The 16761-nt window shown below is 41.6% G+C and overlaps 1 protein-coding gene across 17 annotated transcripts in view; it reads left to right on the top strand.

Annotated features, from left to right (window-relative positions):
* mical3a (microtubule associated monooxygenase, calponin and LIM domain containing 3a) overlaps positions 1-16761 on the top strand; it is a 307065-nt gene that overhangs the window by 144933 nt on the left and 145371 nt on the right. For all 17 annotated transcript variants that reach the window (XM_060923703.1, XM_060923715.1, XM_060923719.1 and 14 more), the window contains 7 exons: positions 2902-3109; positions 3195-3311; positions 7695-7796; positions 8263-8418; positions 13747-13847; positions 15224-15481; positions 15617-15732. In XM_060923703.1, coding sequence (XP_060779686.1) covers positions 2902-3109; positions 3195-3311; positions 7695-7796; positions 8263-8418; positions 13747-13847; positions 15224-15481; positions 15617-15732 — 1058 coding nt within the window. The remainder of the gene's footprint in view (positions 1-2901; positions 3110-3194; positions 3312-7694; positions 7797-8262; positions 8419-13746; positions 13848-15223; positions 15482-15616; positions 15733-16761) is intronic.

Below are 16761 nucleotides of genomic sequence, written 5' to 3'. Positions count from 1 at the left end.
ATAGTGTGGACTTTCCATAGCATAGAAAATCGCTACGTTTCAATATGTGTAACTGAACTTGTTTCATATCACTGGTCATATAAACCTACGTAAACAGGAAAAACGCGGAAGAGTTTGGTCGCATCTAACTACAGCCCCAAAAAATACCATTGGCCATGCTGAGCCTAGCTACATTGCTAACAGGAGTGACAGCGCGTCTGACTGCGTCTGACTGACTGGGAGGTCGCGCAAAGCTCGGAGAGGTACGGAGCAGCTCGTCTCAATTCAGATAAGAGCATATTTCATTATGGAAGTACGGTGGACTGTTCCTTTAATGAGCAGTTGACCTTTTCATAGTCTTTTGCATAAAGGTGTGTTTGTGTGAGGGGGATTTTTTTTTTCTTCCTTCTTTTTCCACTTGTATAGAAATTTCTCTCACAGCTAATTTTGTTGTCATTAAAAAAATTTAAATAAAAAATAAAATTCTCGCATGGTGGCATACTGAAGTCCGTTGTAAAAAGCACTTTTGGAGCTATGGGATTGCACTATCCAATCCCACTCCAGTCCAGACTGGTTTTTGGATGCTGCTGAGGTAGAAGTTGGCAGAACATGGCAGAAAACCCTTCCAGACACTGCTGTAGACATCACATCCTTCATCCATCATTCTAAGCCAGAAAGAGCTTGGACGCTGCAGTGATTTCAGTTCAGCCTCCAGCGTGTCTACATGAGGGTTTTTTTTTTATTATTATTATTTTTAAGAATCGGTACATCCTTTAGGAGTATAATATGATGCACAGATTTTTTTTTTGTATATTTTTTGCACTGATTTTATTTACTTTCGTTGTTAACAGTGTGACAGAAATGTACAAATAAAACAGCCTAAAAAAGTGACCACCTGAAACTGCTTTGTTTATGGAAAAGATGACGAGAACAAGCTTTTGAATTACTCACCAGCTATTAAAATGTAATAGTCGTACAACCCTTGCCTGCAGTTGGATGCCATTTAACTGGTTGCTACATGCCAACAGGAGACAAACTGCAAGCGAACCAAATGATTTATCACTTGTTGGTGTGAATGTAGGATTAATCTCCAGACCCCAAAGACTCATGTTCCTCTTGTGTACGCTACTGTTCAAAAGTTTGGGGTCACCCAGACAATTTTGTGTTTTCCATGAAAAGTCACACTTTTATTTACCACCATAAGTTGTAAAATGAATAGAAAATATAGTCAAGACATTTTTCTGGCCATTTTGAGCATTTAAAGGTGGGGTACGAGATTTTGGAATAACAGTTCCCGCAAGCCATATTTTGAAAAGAAACGCTCCCACCCCCCGCGTCTCCACCCCTATAAACGTGGCTGCTCTGTGACTGCAAAATCAGAAAAGTCACTCGTTTTTAACTTGCTCTAGTGACCTCATTTTTTCCACTACAGCCAAAAAAATTACATCAGTGTGTTCGGGAGAGCCTTGTGGCGCTCACTGTGAAAGAATTTTGTGAATATCTCCTTCCATTTTTGTGTAAATCCCCGTTGTTTGGAGGGAGCGCACTGAGAAAATCCTGTTCTTTCTGTGTGACACTGCTCGCAGCGCGCGGGTGGGGGAGGGGCTGCTCGCTCTCTCTCACACACACAGACACACACACACACACACACACACACACACACAGAAGGGACGGGCTGCTCGCGGGCTTCAGTCTGATTGACGTGTCAGTATCCAATCATTTTGAGGTGGTACCTCGATAGGATTTGATGGCGTTTTTCCTTTATTTTACACTGTAGACTGGATTAAAATATTTCGTTTTTGGGTCAAACCTTCTATTGTACTGCTTGCAACATGGGTGTGAGGAGCTTTTCAAGCAATATGGTAAAAAATACTCCTGAAAAAAATCTCGTACTCCACCTTTAATCGACCCCACAAATGTGATGCTCCAGAAACTCAGGCCCCGTCCACACGAGTACGCGGCCTCACCCAATACGCTGTCGTTTTGAAAAAAATCTCCGTAGACACGGCGTCGTTTCGATTCACTGGAAACGACCCAAAATGCTGTACTACATATGCCAGGCCTGTATGTGGCGCTGTGACGCTGCCACACCAATACACTAAAACCGGAAGAGAAGCCATGGAGCATGTGTATAAAGGTCATGCGCTGTTTACAAAACAAGCTCATAACACGAAGTTTTGTTGCTCCTCACAGTAATATAAAAGCAGAAGGTTTTCTTGTAGCAGCCGTAATAGACCGAGTTGTTTCTGCAGTACGAGTACAAGCTTGTAGTCCGCCGTTGTTATGACGCGTCTAGCGGCGGTGGCTGAGGTTAAAGGTTAGAGAGGCGGGGCTTATATGTCATCGTTTCTGAAAAAATCCGCTTCGCCGTCCAGACGACTCCGGGCTATCCAGCGTTTTAGGATTTTCCCACTCTGGGACCCGTTTTCAAAAAATACCGGTTTCACACCTCAAAAAAGCCAGCTCCGTCTGGATGCGAGGCCGAAACGATAAAGTATTTATGCGGATTCGACAAAAACGTACTCGTGTGGACGGGGCCTCAATCTGCTCAAAGGAAGGTCAGTTTTATAGCTTCTCTAAAGAGCTAAACTGTTTTCAGCTGTGCTAACATGATTGTACAAGGGTTTTCTAATCATCCATTAGCCTTCTGAGGCAATGAGCAAACACATTGTACCATTAGAACACTGGAGTGAGAGTTGCTGGAAATGGGCCTCTATACACCTATGGAGATATTGCACCAAAAACCAGACATTTGCAGCTAGAATAGTCATTTACCACATTAGCAATGGATAGAGTGGATTTCTGATTAGTTTAAAGTGATCTTCGTTGAAAAGAACAGTGCTTTTCTTTCAAAAATAAGGACATTTCAAAGTGACCCCAAACTTTTGAACGGTAGTGTACCTTTTGTGTGTGTTCCTGCAGTGTCTGATCATTGGAGCAGGACCATGTGGCCTGCGCACTGCTATAGAACTTGCCTTTCTGGGAGCCAAGGTGGTCCTGTTGGAGAAGAGAGATGCTTTCTCCCGCAACAACGTCCTCCACCTTTGGCCTTTCACTATTCAGGATTTGCGTGGCCTCGGCGCAAAAAAGTTCTACGGAAAATTCTGTGCCGGCTCCATAGACCATATCAGTGAGTAGATGGAGGCATACTTGATGAGTTCTGAACAAAGTTGAGTTGGGTTTATGCTAATGTGCTTTGGTATTGCTTTCTACAGGTATTCGTCAGCTGCAGTTGATGCTGCTGAAAATGGCTCTGCTCTTGGGTATCGAAATCCATGTTAATGTGGAGTTCAAAGGCCTCATCGAGCCACCAGAAGACCAAGAGAATGAGAGTAAGACGGTCTTTTTCATTTTCTGTCCCAAGTCTGATGATGATTCCGCATATGCGTAATAATTACCGTATTTTCTGGACTATAAGCCGCTACTTTTTTCCTAGATTTTGAACCATGCGGCTTATACAAAGGTGCGGCTATTCTGTGGATTTTTCTTCCACCGCTAGGGGCGCTCTAACCGGAAGTAGAATCAAAAATAAGATAGACGAAAAATCAATGCAAAGAAGAATTAGCAGATCTTTAGCAGATAGAACACGCACGACAAATTACTAACTGGTAATTATTTTCAAATCCAGCGAAGATGATTAAAGTGACTTGTGGTTTCAAACACAGGAGAAATGAAGGTAAATAAATACCGGTTATTTTCTCTTGGTTCTGTTCCGTTTTAATCAGCAAAGTTGCTGCCGTGTTAAAAGGCACTGTTCGGAAAGAATCTGTTCAGGTACATACATGTACATTTACAGTACAAAATCATTCTGTACATGCAGTAAATATCAACATAGATATCTGCGGCTTATAGCCCGGTGCGGCTTGTATATCTTTTTTTTAAATTTTTTTTTTTTAAATAGAGCGGATGCGGCTTATATACAGGTGCGCTCTATAGTCCAGAAAATACGGTATACATACAGGACGCTTTTTGGATAGAATAAAAACATGTATTCTCATCCCTTCTAGCAGGTTTGATTCATTTCGTTTGATAGCATGCATTATTGTTCTTATATCGCTTATCCTACGTGTATTACATCACTCTACCCAATGGAGAATGAGCGTTGAATATGGTTTGATATTGCATGGTTGTCAAGACAACTAGCGAGCGACTGTGATGATTTGTAAACAAACATGGCCGTCGGGTTTGCTTCGTTAAATACAGAAGATTTGGGAGAATTTTGAAAGAGAAAGACGCGTTGAACACCTGAAAGGAGTATGCATGTCTTATAATAACAAGTGTTGTCAGGCAAAACAAACCTCACCCGGTAGCACTTATGATGAATATGAAGGAAGATATCACGAAAAAAATAGGTACCCTATGAGTACATGTGGCTACTGCTTATAAATAAAATTGCTTTCTGATCCCATGTCCATACAGTAAATACAGCATATATATTTACTCTATGAGGCAGTAGCCACAAAAATGAAGCGTAATCCAAAAATGAACAATTTAAAAATCACAGAAGTAAAATATACCAAGTGTCTGTACTTTATATTATTCTACTGTTACCTCTTACAGTTTTCGAAACTGAAACCTCCAAACTGAGGCTGACATACACACGCTGTCACCATGACCCAAACTCTTATTTCCCGGAAATGGCCCGGCGCTAGAGCTCAGTGGAACGCGCTTTCCCTCTGCAATAAACATAAACATGTCTGAAAGTGATTTCTTTAGTCTAGTCCAGGGCTTTTCAAAGTGTGGGGTGCGCCTCTCCTAGGGGGCGCCAGGGTTCTTCAGGGGGGGTGCAACGTGAGGAAAAATAAACCAGAATAAGTTACTATTGCGGACATTTAGCGAACTTCAGCTAGCCTTTGCCAGAGACAAAATGGCTCGATTTTTAGTACCTAAAACTACAGTGAGTGAGGAGACAGAGTCTGGGCCAAGCAAAAAAAGAAGGAAGTATGACCACGATTATTTAAAGTTTGGATTTTCATGGACTGGATCTGAAGATGCTCAACTGCCACAGTGTGTTGTCTGCCAAGAGGTGCTACCGTAGCTAACGATGCTATGAGATGTTTAAAATGTGTAAAACAAGATGTTTTAAAACAGCTGTGCTTTTTTTAAAAAAAAAAAAACATCTTGTTTTACACATTTTAAACATCTGTGCTTTTTGAAAGCATCTTTTTTTACACATTTTAAAACATCTGTGCTTTTTTTTAAATGTGTAAAAAAAGATGTTTTCAAAAAGCACAGATGTTTAAAATGTGTAAAAGAAAAAAATGTGTACAACCATTTTTTAAAAATACGAATGGAACATTAAGTATAGCAACAAAAATTGTAAGGGGGGGCGCTGTTGTTTATTTGCTCTCTGAGGGGGGGCTGACTCTCCCACACTTTGAAAACCCCTGGTTTAGTCCATTTATTTCGAATGGTGAATCGAATTGTATACACTCACTGGCCATTTTAATCGGAACACATGTAGTATGCGCATGTGCAGTGCATGACTGTTACACTCTTATGTTCTTACAGCACGATGACATAGTGGCTAGCGCCGCAATATGAGGCAGTAGACACCACAAAAATTATTTTGACCTTTTTGGTGACCGGATGACCCTCAAAATGTTGGAGGTTCTATTTGAGACCAATGCCCATCTATCCTGAAAGTTTCATGAAGGTTGATCCAGCTGTTTTCCTGTAATCTTGTTCACAAAAAAACACAAACAAAGAAACCTGACTGAAGGGGGCGTCGTGGCTCAGGTGGATAAGGCGCCATACCATAAATCCGGGCGACCCGGGTTCGATTCCGGCCCGAGGTCATTTCCCGATCCCTCCCCGTCTCTCTCTCCCGCTCATTTTCTGTCTCTACACTGTCCTATCCAATAATAAAGGTGAAAAAAGCCCAAAAAAAATCTTTAAAAAAAAAAAAGAAGAAGAAACCTGACTGAAAACAATACCTCGCCCCCTGGTGGACTCCGTCCCGGGCGAGGTAGTAATAGTCATATTTATTTTTTGTGTGCTATGCGAATGTTTGTACGTCCTTTATTCGCCTTGTTCTTGAATACTGTGACACTGTATGGGGGTGCTGTGGTATCGGAAATGCTAAATCTTTAGAGAGACTCCAGCGGCGTGCTGAAAGGACCGTTACTGGAATAGGCAAGCGTGATAGAGCCTTAGATGTAGTTAAATGGCCTACAAAGTAGGCAGGATGATCATGTGTGTTCAAATTTGTTAAGAAATGTATTAACAGGAGTTGCCTGCAGTTTTTCAAAAATAATTTTACATTCAATAATGTTATACACAGCAGAATTACTACACAAAGCAATACGTTACGTTTACCAAGGCTAAGAACTGAGCTGACCAAGAAATCATTTTATTATCACGGAAGTATTGTTTTTAATAGATTAAGTTTATAGTTTGCAGTTTATATTTTATATTTTATACACCCAGGTTTTTTTTTTTTTGTATTTGCAATTAATTTGAATATACTGGATATGTACTGTATATTGTGAATATTGTAATTTGATATTGATCATAGCTAGTTTATTTTTTTATTTATCGTGTTGTACGGGCTCCTTTTGATAGCAGAGGTGTATAGCCACTGATTGGACTACCCTGTTGTTTTATTTAAACAACGGTAGCTAATCTAAACTAATGCTATAGTCCACTTGCATGTGACGTCACAGCCGATCCAGATTGTAAACAGACGCCATCTTGTCGGTCAAACGCCATATTTCCGCCATCGCAATTTACCGACACTGACTTTCGTTGTTTTTCGCCCAAATCTGCAAATATTACCGTGCCACAATGCCGGAGAGTTGTATGGCATATAAATGCCACAACAGGAGAGGTCAGAAATCGGGAAGAAAGTTTCATAGGCTGCCACGGGACCCTGACAGGCGTGCAAAATGGATTGCTGCTATCAGGTATACCATATATACAGTAATAGTGATAGACTACTGATACTTGATCTAACTGATAATATAAAATATTCAACCATAATCGGCTGGTCAGTGCTATACTAGATACTACTGATATATCTAGTATCAGTACTAGTACTCAATACTTAAGTGACTTACCCGTACAATGAGGATTGTTATTTTCTTGTTTACAAGATGCCACATCTGAGTCGCTGACAAATCCTGAATTTCTGTAAAGATAACTGTCCAGAGATTTATAAGCACGCAGTGCTTCACCACTGAACAGCGAGGGAAAGTTAATGAGGTAATTATACACATCTGGGTATTCCACCTCTGGCAGTTCAATATCCACTGACACGGTCGTGAAAACTACGTCCGGTAATCGATAAGGGTCACTAATCTGTAGGTCATTTATTTTAGACATATATCTAGTTATCTGTTCATTAGAAAAATGAGCCGTGTAGTCTGTCGGTTGAAATTGATCCATTTTGTACACGAGTGCAGCAGTATTCAGCTGTGTAGTTGACCGACAAGATGGCGGCTGTTTACATTCCAGCCGGGATTCGGTCACGTGACTGCAAGAGCTCCATATCAGAGGTATTCCATTCAGCTAGCATGATACTGAACGAGTTGAAGACTCGTTTAGTATCATGCTAGCTGAATGGAATACCTCTGATAGACCACTCAACAACAGCTAATATTTAAATATTTAATTGAAATGCCATTGTGATGCGCTCTATCACAGTACAAACGTCGCACCTTGTGCGTTAAAGTGTGCACCACAGTTTCCCAAACCATGTAATGTGTTGTCTTAAGGGATCGGCTGGAGAGCTGAAGTCCATCCTAAAATACATCCCGTCAGCGAGCTGGAGTTTGACGTCATCATCGGGGCAGATGGGAGAAGAAACACATTGTCAGGTGAACGAACCAATGTTCTCCAAGCCTCCTTTCTCATTTTGGTCTTAATGTGGCTCAGGGTACCGTGAACTGAGCCTCTGTGCACAATCGCACAGCTTTGCTGCTAATCTGCTGAATAAGTAAAGGGTCATTATTGTAGTGATTTATGCTGCCAAATTAATGGGGAAAAAGCTTTTAACAGATTTGGGGGGTTTTTCTCACATATTTAGCTGGATTTTCCATTTGAGAATTATCATAATCATGATTAAACGCTACAGTGGCTCTTGGCTCTGGGATTCTGCTGAGGGTACTTTCCTGTCTTAGAACAGTTAACAAGAGGTACTCAGTTGGAGAAACTTTTATCTGGATTTCTCTCTGATGTTCAGTCCTCTAGAAAATAAGCATTATATAACATGGGAGACTTCGTAGAACTGCTGCTGAGTCTGACTATGCAGCTACTCTGAACTCTTGTTGCTTTTCTCGTCAGGGTTCAGAAGGAAAGAGTTCAGGGGCAAGCTGGCCATCGCCATCACGGCCAACTTTATTAACCGCAACACTACAGCCGAGGCCAAAGTGGAGGAGATCAGCGGGGTGGCCTTCATCTTCAACCAGAAGTTCTTTCAGGATCTAAGAGAAGCCACTGGTATGGACATGATTGTAACGTTTGATGGAACCTTTTCTGCATTGTTAGCACTTTGGGATTTGGCCTAATGATTAAAGAGAAGACAACACTGACTCAGCTTGCTTTCCCCTTAAACCCAAAGTCCTTTTCATATGTGTGTCGGCCTGAGAAAACCCTTCATGTGGTAATTTTTCTCCCCCGCTGGCTGAAAGGCCCAAAGGGGGATTATGTCGTGGCGATTTCTGTCCATCCGTCCTGGGAAGGGTGTTCACCTTGTGAAATCAACTTCTCTCTCAGTTTTTGGAGGAAATTCACAAAACTCGGCAGGATTCTTTGTTATATGTCGGTAACACGCATATTGTAACTTTGTTCAATTCGGTTGCAATTTGCCAGAGTTGTGACCCTTGATTAACAACCTTGTAATTTCACAATTACATGAAGGTGTGCTCGCCTTCTGACATCAACTCCTCTCACAATTTTTGGACGAATTTCTCGAAGCTTGGTAAAAAGCTTCGTTATATGCCACCGGTAATGTGCATATTGCGATTTAATTTCGTTTGTGAAAATTTTACCAGAGTTTTGACCCTTGATTAAATAACATGTACTTTGACAATTTCATGAGGGTGTACGTTCTTCTGAAATCAACTCCTCTCATAATTTGTGGAGGAATTTCACCAAACTTGGCAAAAGGCTTTGCATATAACGGTCATATAAAATATTGAAATTTCGTTTAATTTGGGCAAATTTTACCAGAGTTATGCCCTTGATTTGATTATTAACAAACTTTCGCAATTTCATCAAGGTGTGCTTGCTTTCTGAAATCAACTTCCCTCACAAATTTTATCCCCTGCTGGCTGAAAGGCCCAAAGGGGGATTATGTCATGGCGATGTCCATCAGTTTGTCCCGGGAAGGGTACTTACTTTCTGAAATCAACTCCTCTCACAATTTTTAGAGGAATTTCATGAAACTTGACAGGGTTCTTTGTTACATGCCGATAATATGCATATTGCAATTTCATTCCATTCAGTCGCATTTTACCAGAGTTATGGCATAGTTGCCAGCGGGGGATATTGTGCTCTCAGAGCACTCTCTTGTGTTTTTTTTTTTTAAAGCATTTTCTCCTATCCACTATATAGTTCTGAAAACTCTGGCTTTTCCTGGGCTTTGTATGCATCTCGAGCACAAGTAAAGTTGCACCATTTTGAAATCTAGTTCCTGCACCAAACTTTGAACCATTCAGGGCATTTCGACCAGAGATAAATTGCTTCGAAATTTGAAAACTTGGTTTCCGTCTGGAACCAAAAGATAGCTGTTTTTTCCAGCGCGAACCGTGATGACAGCAGTGGGTGTGTCGTTAGTTTGGAAAGGAAGCAGAGCACAGTAATGGAGGACACAATGGAAAAGGACCAATCTTCAGAAAAAAAGGAATGAAAACAAATATCTGCAGTAACAACAAAATCTCATCTCATTATCTCTAGCCACTTTATCCTGTTCTACAGGGTCGCAGGCAAGCTGGAGCCTATCCCAGCTGACTACGGGCGAAAGGCGGGGTACACCCTGGACAAGTCGCCAGGTCATCACAGGGCTGACACATAGACACAGACAACCATTCACACTCACATTCACACCTACGGTCAATTTAGAGTCACCAGTTAACCTAACCTGCATGTCTTTGGACTGTGGGGGAAACCGGAGCACCCGGAGGAAACCCACAACAAAACTTAGCGGGTAATAAATGTGCCCTGCCATCTTGCTACTACTGTTTCATTTAAAGCTGGTAGAAATGTTACATTACATGGCATTTAGGAGACGCTTTTAGCCAGAGCGACGTACAGCAAGTGCAAAACTTGGGTACATGAAGTGCTGGAATTCTAGACAAGAAAGTTCTAGTGCCAATTGAACAAGTGATAAAAGAATACTTGGTGTAATATTCTGTCGAAGTACCAATACTCAGCAAACAGCCAAGGAAACAAACCAACCATGCAAATGAGCTGACAAAGTACAACTAAATAGAGAAAAATAAAACTCCAAGAGCTAACTCCAGGCTAGACAGTACACACCCTGGGTTGGTCTAGACCGATATGTAGTTACACATGCCCCTTTTCCACCAAAGCAGTTCCAGGGCTGGTTCGGGGCCAGTCCTTAGTTTGGAACCGGGTTTTCTGTTTCCACTGACAAAGAACTGGCTCTGGGGCCAGAAAAACCAGTTCCAGGCTAGCACCAACTCTCTGCTGGGCCAGAGGAAAGAACCGCTTACGTCAGCGGGGGGGCGGAGTTGTTAAGACCGACAACAATAACAAGACCACGAAAGATCGCCATTTTTAAGTGACGAGAAGCAGCAGCTGTACAAACGCGAAGTCATCCATTATTATTGTTGTTGTTGCTGCTGCTGCTGTTGCTTCTTCCGCGTTGTTTTTGCTTCGATATTCGCGCCAAGGTTTATGCAAACGTAGCGACGTAACTGACGTATACAGCGACGTAACTAACGTATACAGCGACGTAACTGACGTATACAGTGACATAATGACGTGGCTCCGCTTAGCACCGCGAGCTATGGAAAAGCAAACTGGTTCTCAGCTGGCTCGCAAGTTGAACGAGTTGTGAACCAGCACCAGCACTGGCCCCGAACCAGCCCTGGAACTGATTTGGTGGAAAAGGGGTAACAGTGGACTGCTTCACTAACCAGCTCAAGGTTCAAAGAATCCTGAACGGAACTGCTTCAAGAACCCGTTTCCTGTGGGTCAAAAAGCAGTATATCTAGATTTTTGTAACAATATCCCTTGTACACGCTATATAAATAAATAAAATTGAATTAAAGATTAAAGTACATTTTTTAAAAAATCATCTTTTTTTGGTGAAATATATTTACAGTTTCTTAAAACTGTAGAGAAAAAGAAAACAAATTTGGCTAAAAATTTATTTTTGGTGTTTTGCCAGAATTAAAGTGCTGATGACACGTTTTTGACATCTTTGGCGATGTTTTATAACATAAAAAGTAATTCCCGATGATCCATATATTAATTCACGAAGGCGCCTATTTTACAAATTATGATAAACGCGGCTATTTGGGCAAATTTGACGGGGCTGCAGCACCCAGGAGACGAAAGAGGAGGAGGAGCTATATGACGTCAGTGAAAGAACCTTCCTCCTAACTTACCAGTTTGTTGTTGATGTGACAGGTGTTCAGTTTGTCATTATTAGTATTATTATTATACATTATTATATATATTAGTTATTATGCGTTCGCGTTGTGTTGTCGGCTTTTGCTCCAAAACCTACAAGGATGGGGTAAGTTTTATTCAAGTTTCCCAGAGATCCCGAGCTGCATGCGAAGTGGGTGAAGCAAGTCAGGCGCACTCGTGACAAGTGGGAGCCCTCACCAACATCCGTCCTGTGCTCTAAACACTTCGATTTGGATTGTTTTGACACCCTTCCCAGCTTAAAAGAATCTCTTGGGTGTTCAGTTCAGCACAAACGTGTGTTACTACCATCAGCAGTGCCTACACAGTGTTGCCAGATTGGGAGGTTTCCCGCCCAGTTGAGCGGTTTCAAGTGCATTTTGGTGGGTTTTGAACATATTTTGGGCTGGAAAACGTCAGCAATATCTGGCAACAGATACTGCTGACGTTTTCCAGCCCAAAATATGTTCAAAACCCACTAAAATGCACTTGAAACCGCCCAACTGGGCGGGATTCCTCCCAATCTGGCAACACTGCCAGTATTCCAGAGGGGGTCTACTAGTAGCTATGCCGGATCCAAAGACAGTCCTCCTGTCAGAACATGTTGTGAAACGACATAAGATAAAGGTACGTAGAGCTATAGATTCTACATGATAATCATAAATGTAATCATAAAGTCGGCGTGATATCAGTCATGTATTTGCTTGTGAAAGCTTGCGGCTTTCATGTAACTGCCGCCTAGCAACGAGAGGCAAAGGGTAAAGAGAGTAGGCTATCATAGATTCTATTCGGAAGAGATCAACACAATTCTAGACTCCCAGAAGAGGAAGAGCTAGCACTAGAGAGTTCACCGGCGTTTTCATGCGGCATTTCCATTGAGTAGAACCAGAGTAGAACAGCCAGTGAACCGCAGCGTGTTCTGCCGCTGACGTCACAACATGGCCGCGAGCCACGGACCCAGTTTTCTTGCGCTGTGCAATTAAAAGTTGGATATTTGCGTAACAACAGCTTCTTTTCACGTAATTATAACAGAAATCTAACATGTTTGCCATGTTGTATAGTTTATTTAAGAAATTGCATAGTCATGTTCGTGTCATCAGCACTTTAAGTTGCTGTGACATCTGATGGTTTTTCCAGATAAAGACAAATCCAGATAAATTAGGCTACTAATACACCATTAATTGTAAGTCAAACATATTTCGTATGTTCAGGGTGACATGGTGGTGTAGCAGTTAGCACTGTTGCCTCACAGCAAGTTCCAGGTTCGAACCTCATGGCCGACAGGGGCCTTTCTGTGTGGAGTTTGCATAACCTCCCCGTGTCTGTGTGGGTTTCTTCTGGGTGCTCCAGTTTCCTCCAACAGTTCAAAGACATGCAGATTAGGTAAAATACCCAGGCAGTGCGTGCTTTGTGCTGGTCCCAAACCCGGATAGATTGGTGAGGGTTGCGTCAGGAAGGGCATCCGGTGTAAAACCTACGCCAAGTCAAATATGTGGAACAGATCCACTGTGGCGAACCCGAACGGGGGGAAGAGGATGATGATGATGATGTTTTGTATGTTCCAAGGATGCTATGCAGTATTAGTCAGATCAGAAACAAAAAGTGTCCACAGAACTTTTATTTCGCCATGTTACCTGAAGACGTAATATAGATATAAAATAAACCGATATAAATATTTACAAAATCATTTGTTCATCAGAAACACTGAGCGATGTAGAAAAGTTCCTGTTGGGGGGGGGGGGGGGGGAATTAAGCTAAAAATCTTAATGTGTATTTTGAGTCAAGCAGTATGCATCCAGGCCTGACAGGACCAGAAAGCTGAAGGGAATCTAGGGTGGAATTATGCACTGAGGTTGTTCATCAGTGTGGTTAGCAGTTGCCTGCCTGTCTGCCCCTGTCCTGGCGCTGACAGCTTTGTGCTGAGTTGGCAGTGGCTAAAGAGCCTTTGCTTTTGTTTCGCCAGTCGTGTAATCGCTACTGTTGGTTTCAGTCTATCATACGATGTGTCTGTCTGAGAGAGACTGGTTTGGTTTTCCTAACAGGCTATCATTATGTCTGCAAAGGGAAACTAATGTTCGTTCTCCTTTTTAAAAAAAAAATGCAGATGCTTATCAACACTACGTGTCTCACTTGGCCTTTTCCTTACCCTTGGTTAATTTGCCTCTCCAGGGATTGATCTAGAAAACATTGTCTACTATAAGGATGACACGCACTACTTTGTGATGACTGCCAAGAAGCAGAGTCTGCTGGAGAAGGGTGTCATTCTGCACGTGAGTGATTATGGGGATTTACCCGGTGCACAATCTGTCTGCTCCATATTGTCTCTTTTCTATAATCCTGTTGTATAATTAATAGTTATTCCACAAAACTGAGTCGTACATGAGCTGATGGCTGATGAGGCGCGTAGTGCTGAGTTGTCTATAAGCCATGTACGATGAGATTGAGTGGAATAACTTTTATTCTATCCACATTCGCTGGATTTTGAGAAACGGAGCATTTTTTTATTTTTTATTTTTTGCAAATTCAATAAATAAATAAAAACTTTGTACAAAAACGTCCGACAAAATAATTTCTGCTTAGAATGTAAACAAACCGGCAAAATGACGGTAGCAATTTGGGAAAAATGTGATGATAATTCTTGAAAAAAAATGTTTTTACCATCAAATACTTTCATTCCATATTTTGTTGCTTGCTGCTTTTTTTTGGGGGGGGGGGGGGGGTTGTTTTTGAGTAGAGTTTTTATTTCGTCCTCGGTTGGTTCAGCAACATACTCCGCCTTTTTTTTTGTTTTGTTTTGTTTTGTTTAGGGTTTTTTGGTGGTTGGCAAACCAAATTAAAGGTGCATTACCGCCACCAACTGGGCTGGAGTATGGAACAGGAAATACTGGGGGGAGGGAAGGACTATGTTCTTTCTTTTAAATACTTGATAACAGTGTGATTTATATCTGACTTGATGCGCTCTGCCATTTTGTTTTTCTCTACTTGTGGTATATGAGCTGATATCCTAGTAGTAGAGTAGCCAATCGGAGTGCGCGATTGCTCATATCCAGTGAATGTGGATAGAATAATTATATTTAGCAGCTGTCCTTTTCTCAGCTTCTGTGCTGCTCTTATATTTGGCGTAGAATGATGTTATTTAATTTTTTTTCCCAAATGTGTAATGATCAGGTGTATTTGAATAATTAAAAAAAAAAAAAACTAGGGTTAAGTGTAAACTCTAGACTATTAAAGGGTTCAGAGCTTAATGGTCATATAATTCCATAGGAACATATGTACACAGGGTTGTGAAAGCCCACAATCACATTGAAGGTAGATTGTAAGTTCAATCTCTAAGTGGGGGAAGAAAAAAAAAAAAACCTGTCTGCTTAGAGGTGGAAATGGCCTGTCAGTGACAAGGCTGATGATGATATCAGCTGAGCAAAACCAACTATAGCAGCATGAATCAGAGAGAAATGGTTCCCCATGAGCCATGCATAGTTCCTCCCATAGTCTCTCCTTGCTGAATTATATGTTCATCTAAATACAGTGAATGCTGAGTTTAACACAGAATGGGCTCATTTATTTCAGCAATTACACTAGCCACATAAATGAGCTCCATTGTTTCATAGCGGACTGGCTTGCATTGTTTCTCATGTCTATATTTTAGGATTATGTGGATACAGAGATGCTTCTATCCAGGTCTAATGTGGACCAAGCTGCTTTACTGTCCTATGCCAGAGAGGCAGCTGACTTCTCCACCAATCACCAGCTGCCCAAGCTGGACTTTGCCATTAATCATTATGGGCAGCCTGACGTGGCCATGTTTGACTTCACGTGCATGTATGCCTCGGAAAATGCCGCATTGGTGCGCCAACGCAATGGCCACCAGTTGCTCGTAGCTCTGGTTGGAGACAGCCTTCTGGAGGTGAGAGAAAAGATGACGTTGAATAATGGGACAAAAATGTATTTTTTTTTAGAGCACCCATTTTATAGTCTTGTGTGTTAATGCGTTGTAATATTTATAGATGTTAAGACGGATAAGAAAAAATGTTTTGTGCAGCCATTCTGGCCAATGGGGACGGGGATTGCTCGGGGCTTCCTGGCAGCCATGGACTCAGCATGGATGGTGAGAAGCTGGGCACAGGGCGCATCTCCTCTCGAGGTGTTGGCGGAGAGGTGAGGCACTTGTTACACTGCATTAGAACTGGTTTTGCATAAAGTACAAGAACTTTTAGTACCAAGAATGCGGATTGAGGCTTTTCTCATTGGCCAGGATTCAGTATCAAAGATTCCATTCATACCTGTGTAAGATTGGTACCAATAGGAACTAATGCTACATTGACAAAAGCTTGTAACTTGGAATTTCCAACATGTGACGAGGAAAATCCAAAGAAAATGCCTCGCATGTTGGTATTCCTTCTTAGAAAGTTGGGAAGGTGGCAATCAGTTTAGCAAAACTCGTATGACATCATGGCTGTTCAATAGGCATGTAATGATTCACCCGATTCACAATATTGGGTTCATGATTTGATTTTCTCGCGATATTTTTGAAAAATAAAAATCTGTCAGTTACGTGATTCTTGGGGTGAATGATGGCAAGTGGCCTTGGTGAATCTTCTCCAACCAACATGGTCTTGGGCAGCATTCCTGATCTCTTCTGAACTCCTCTCCATGTCCATTACTCAGCAGTTGAGGTATGTGCTTGTTGAATTGCAACTTTGGTCTTCCTCTTGATGTGGTCCCATGAGTTGGAGAGTATAATGCATACTTTGATACCAGATCTTTTTGTGGCTCTCCGTAGGGAACGAACAAGGAAGTGTACGGTGGTGCTTGAAAGTTTGTGAACCCTTTAGAATTTTCTAGATTTCTGCATAAATATGACCTAAAACATCATCAGGTTTTCACACAAGTCCTAAAAGTAGATACAGAGAACCCAGTTAAACAAATGAGACAAAAATATTATACTTGGTCATTTATTTATTGAGGAAAATGATCCAATATTACATATCTGTGAGTGGCAAAAGTATGTGAACCTTTTGCTTTCAGTATCTGGTGTGACCCCCTTGTGCAGCAATAACTGCAACTAAACGTTTCCGGTAACTGTTGATCAGTCCTGCACACCAGCTTGGAGGAGTTTTAGCCCATTCCTCCGTACAGAACAGCTTCAACTCTGGGATGTTGGTGGGTTTCCTCACATGAACTGCT

This window comes from Neoarius graeffei, chromosome 6 (genome assembly GCF_027579695.1).
Source record: "Neoarius graeffei isolate fNeoGra1 chromosome 6, fNeoGra1.pri, whole genome shotgun sequence".
Lineage (NCBI taxonomy): Eukaryota > Metazoa > Chordata > Actinopteri > Siluriformes > Ariidae > Neoarius > Neoarius graeffei.
Note: the sequence above shows the minus strand (reverse complement) of the source record. Positions and strands in the feature narration are given on the sequence as shown.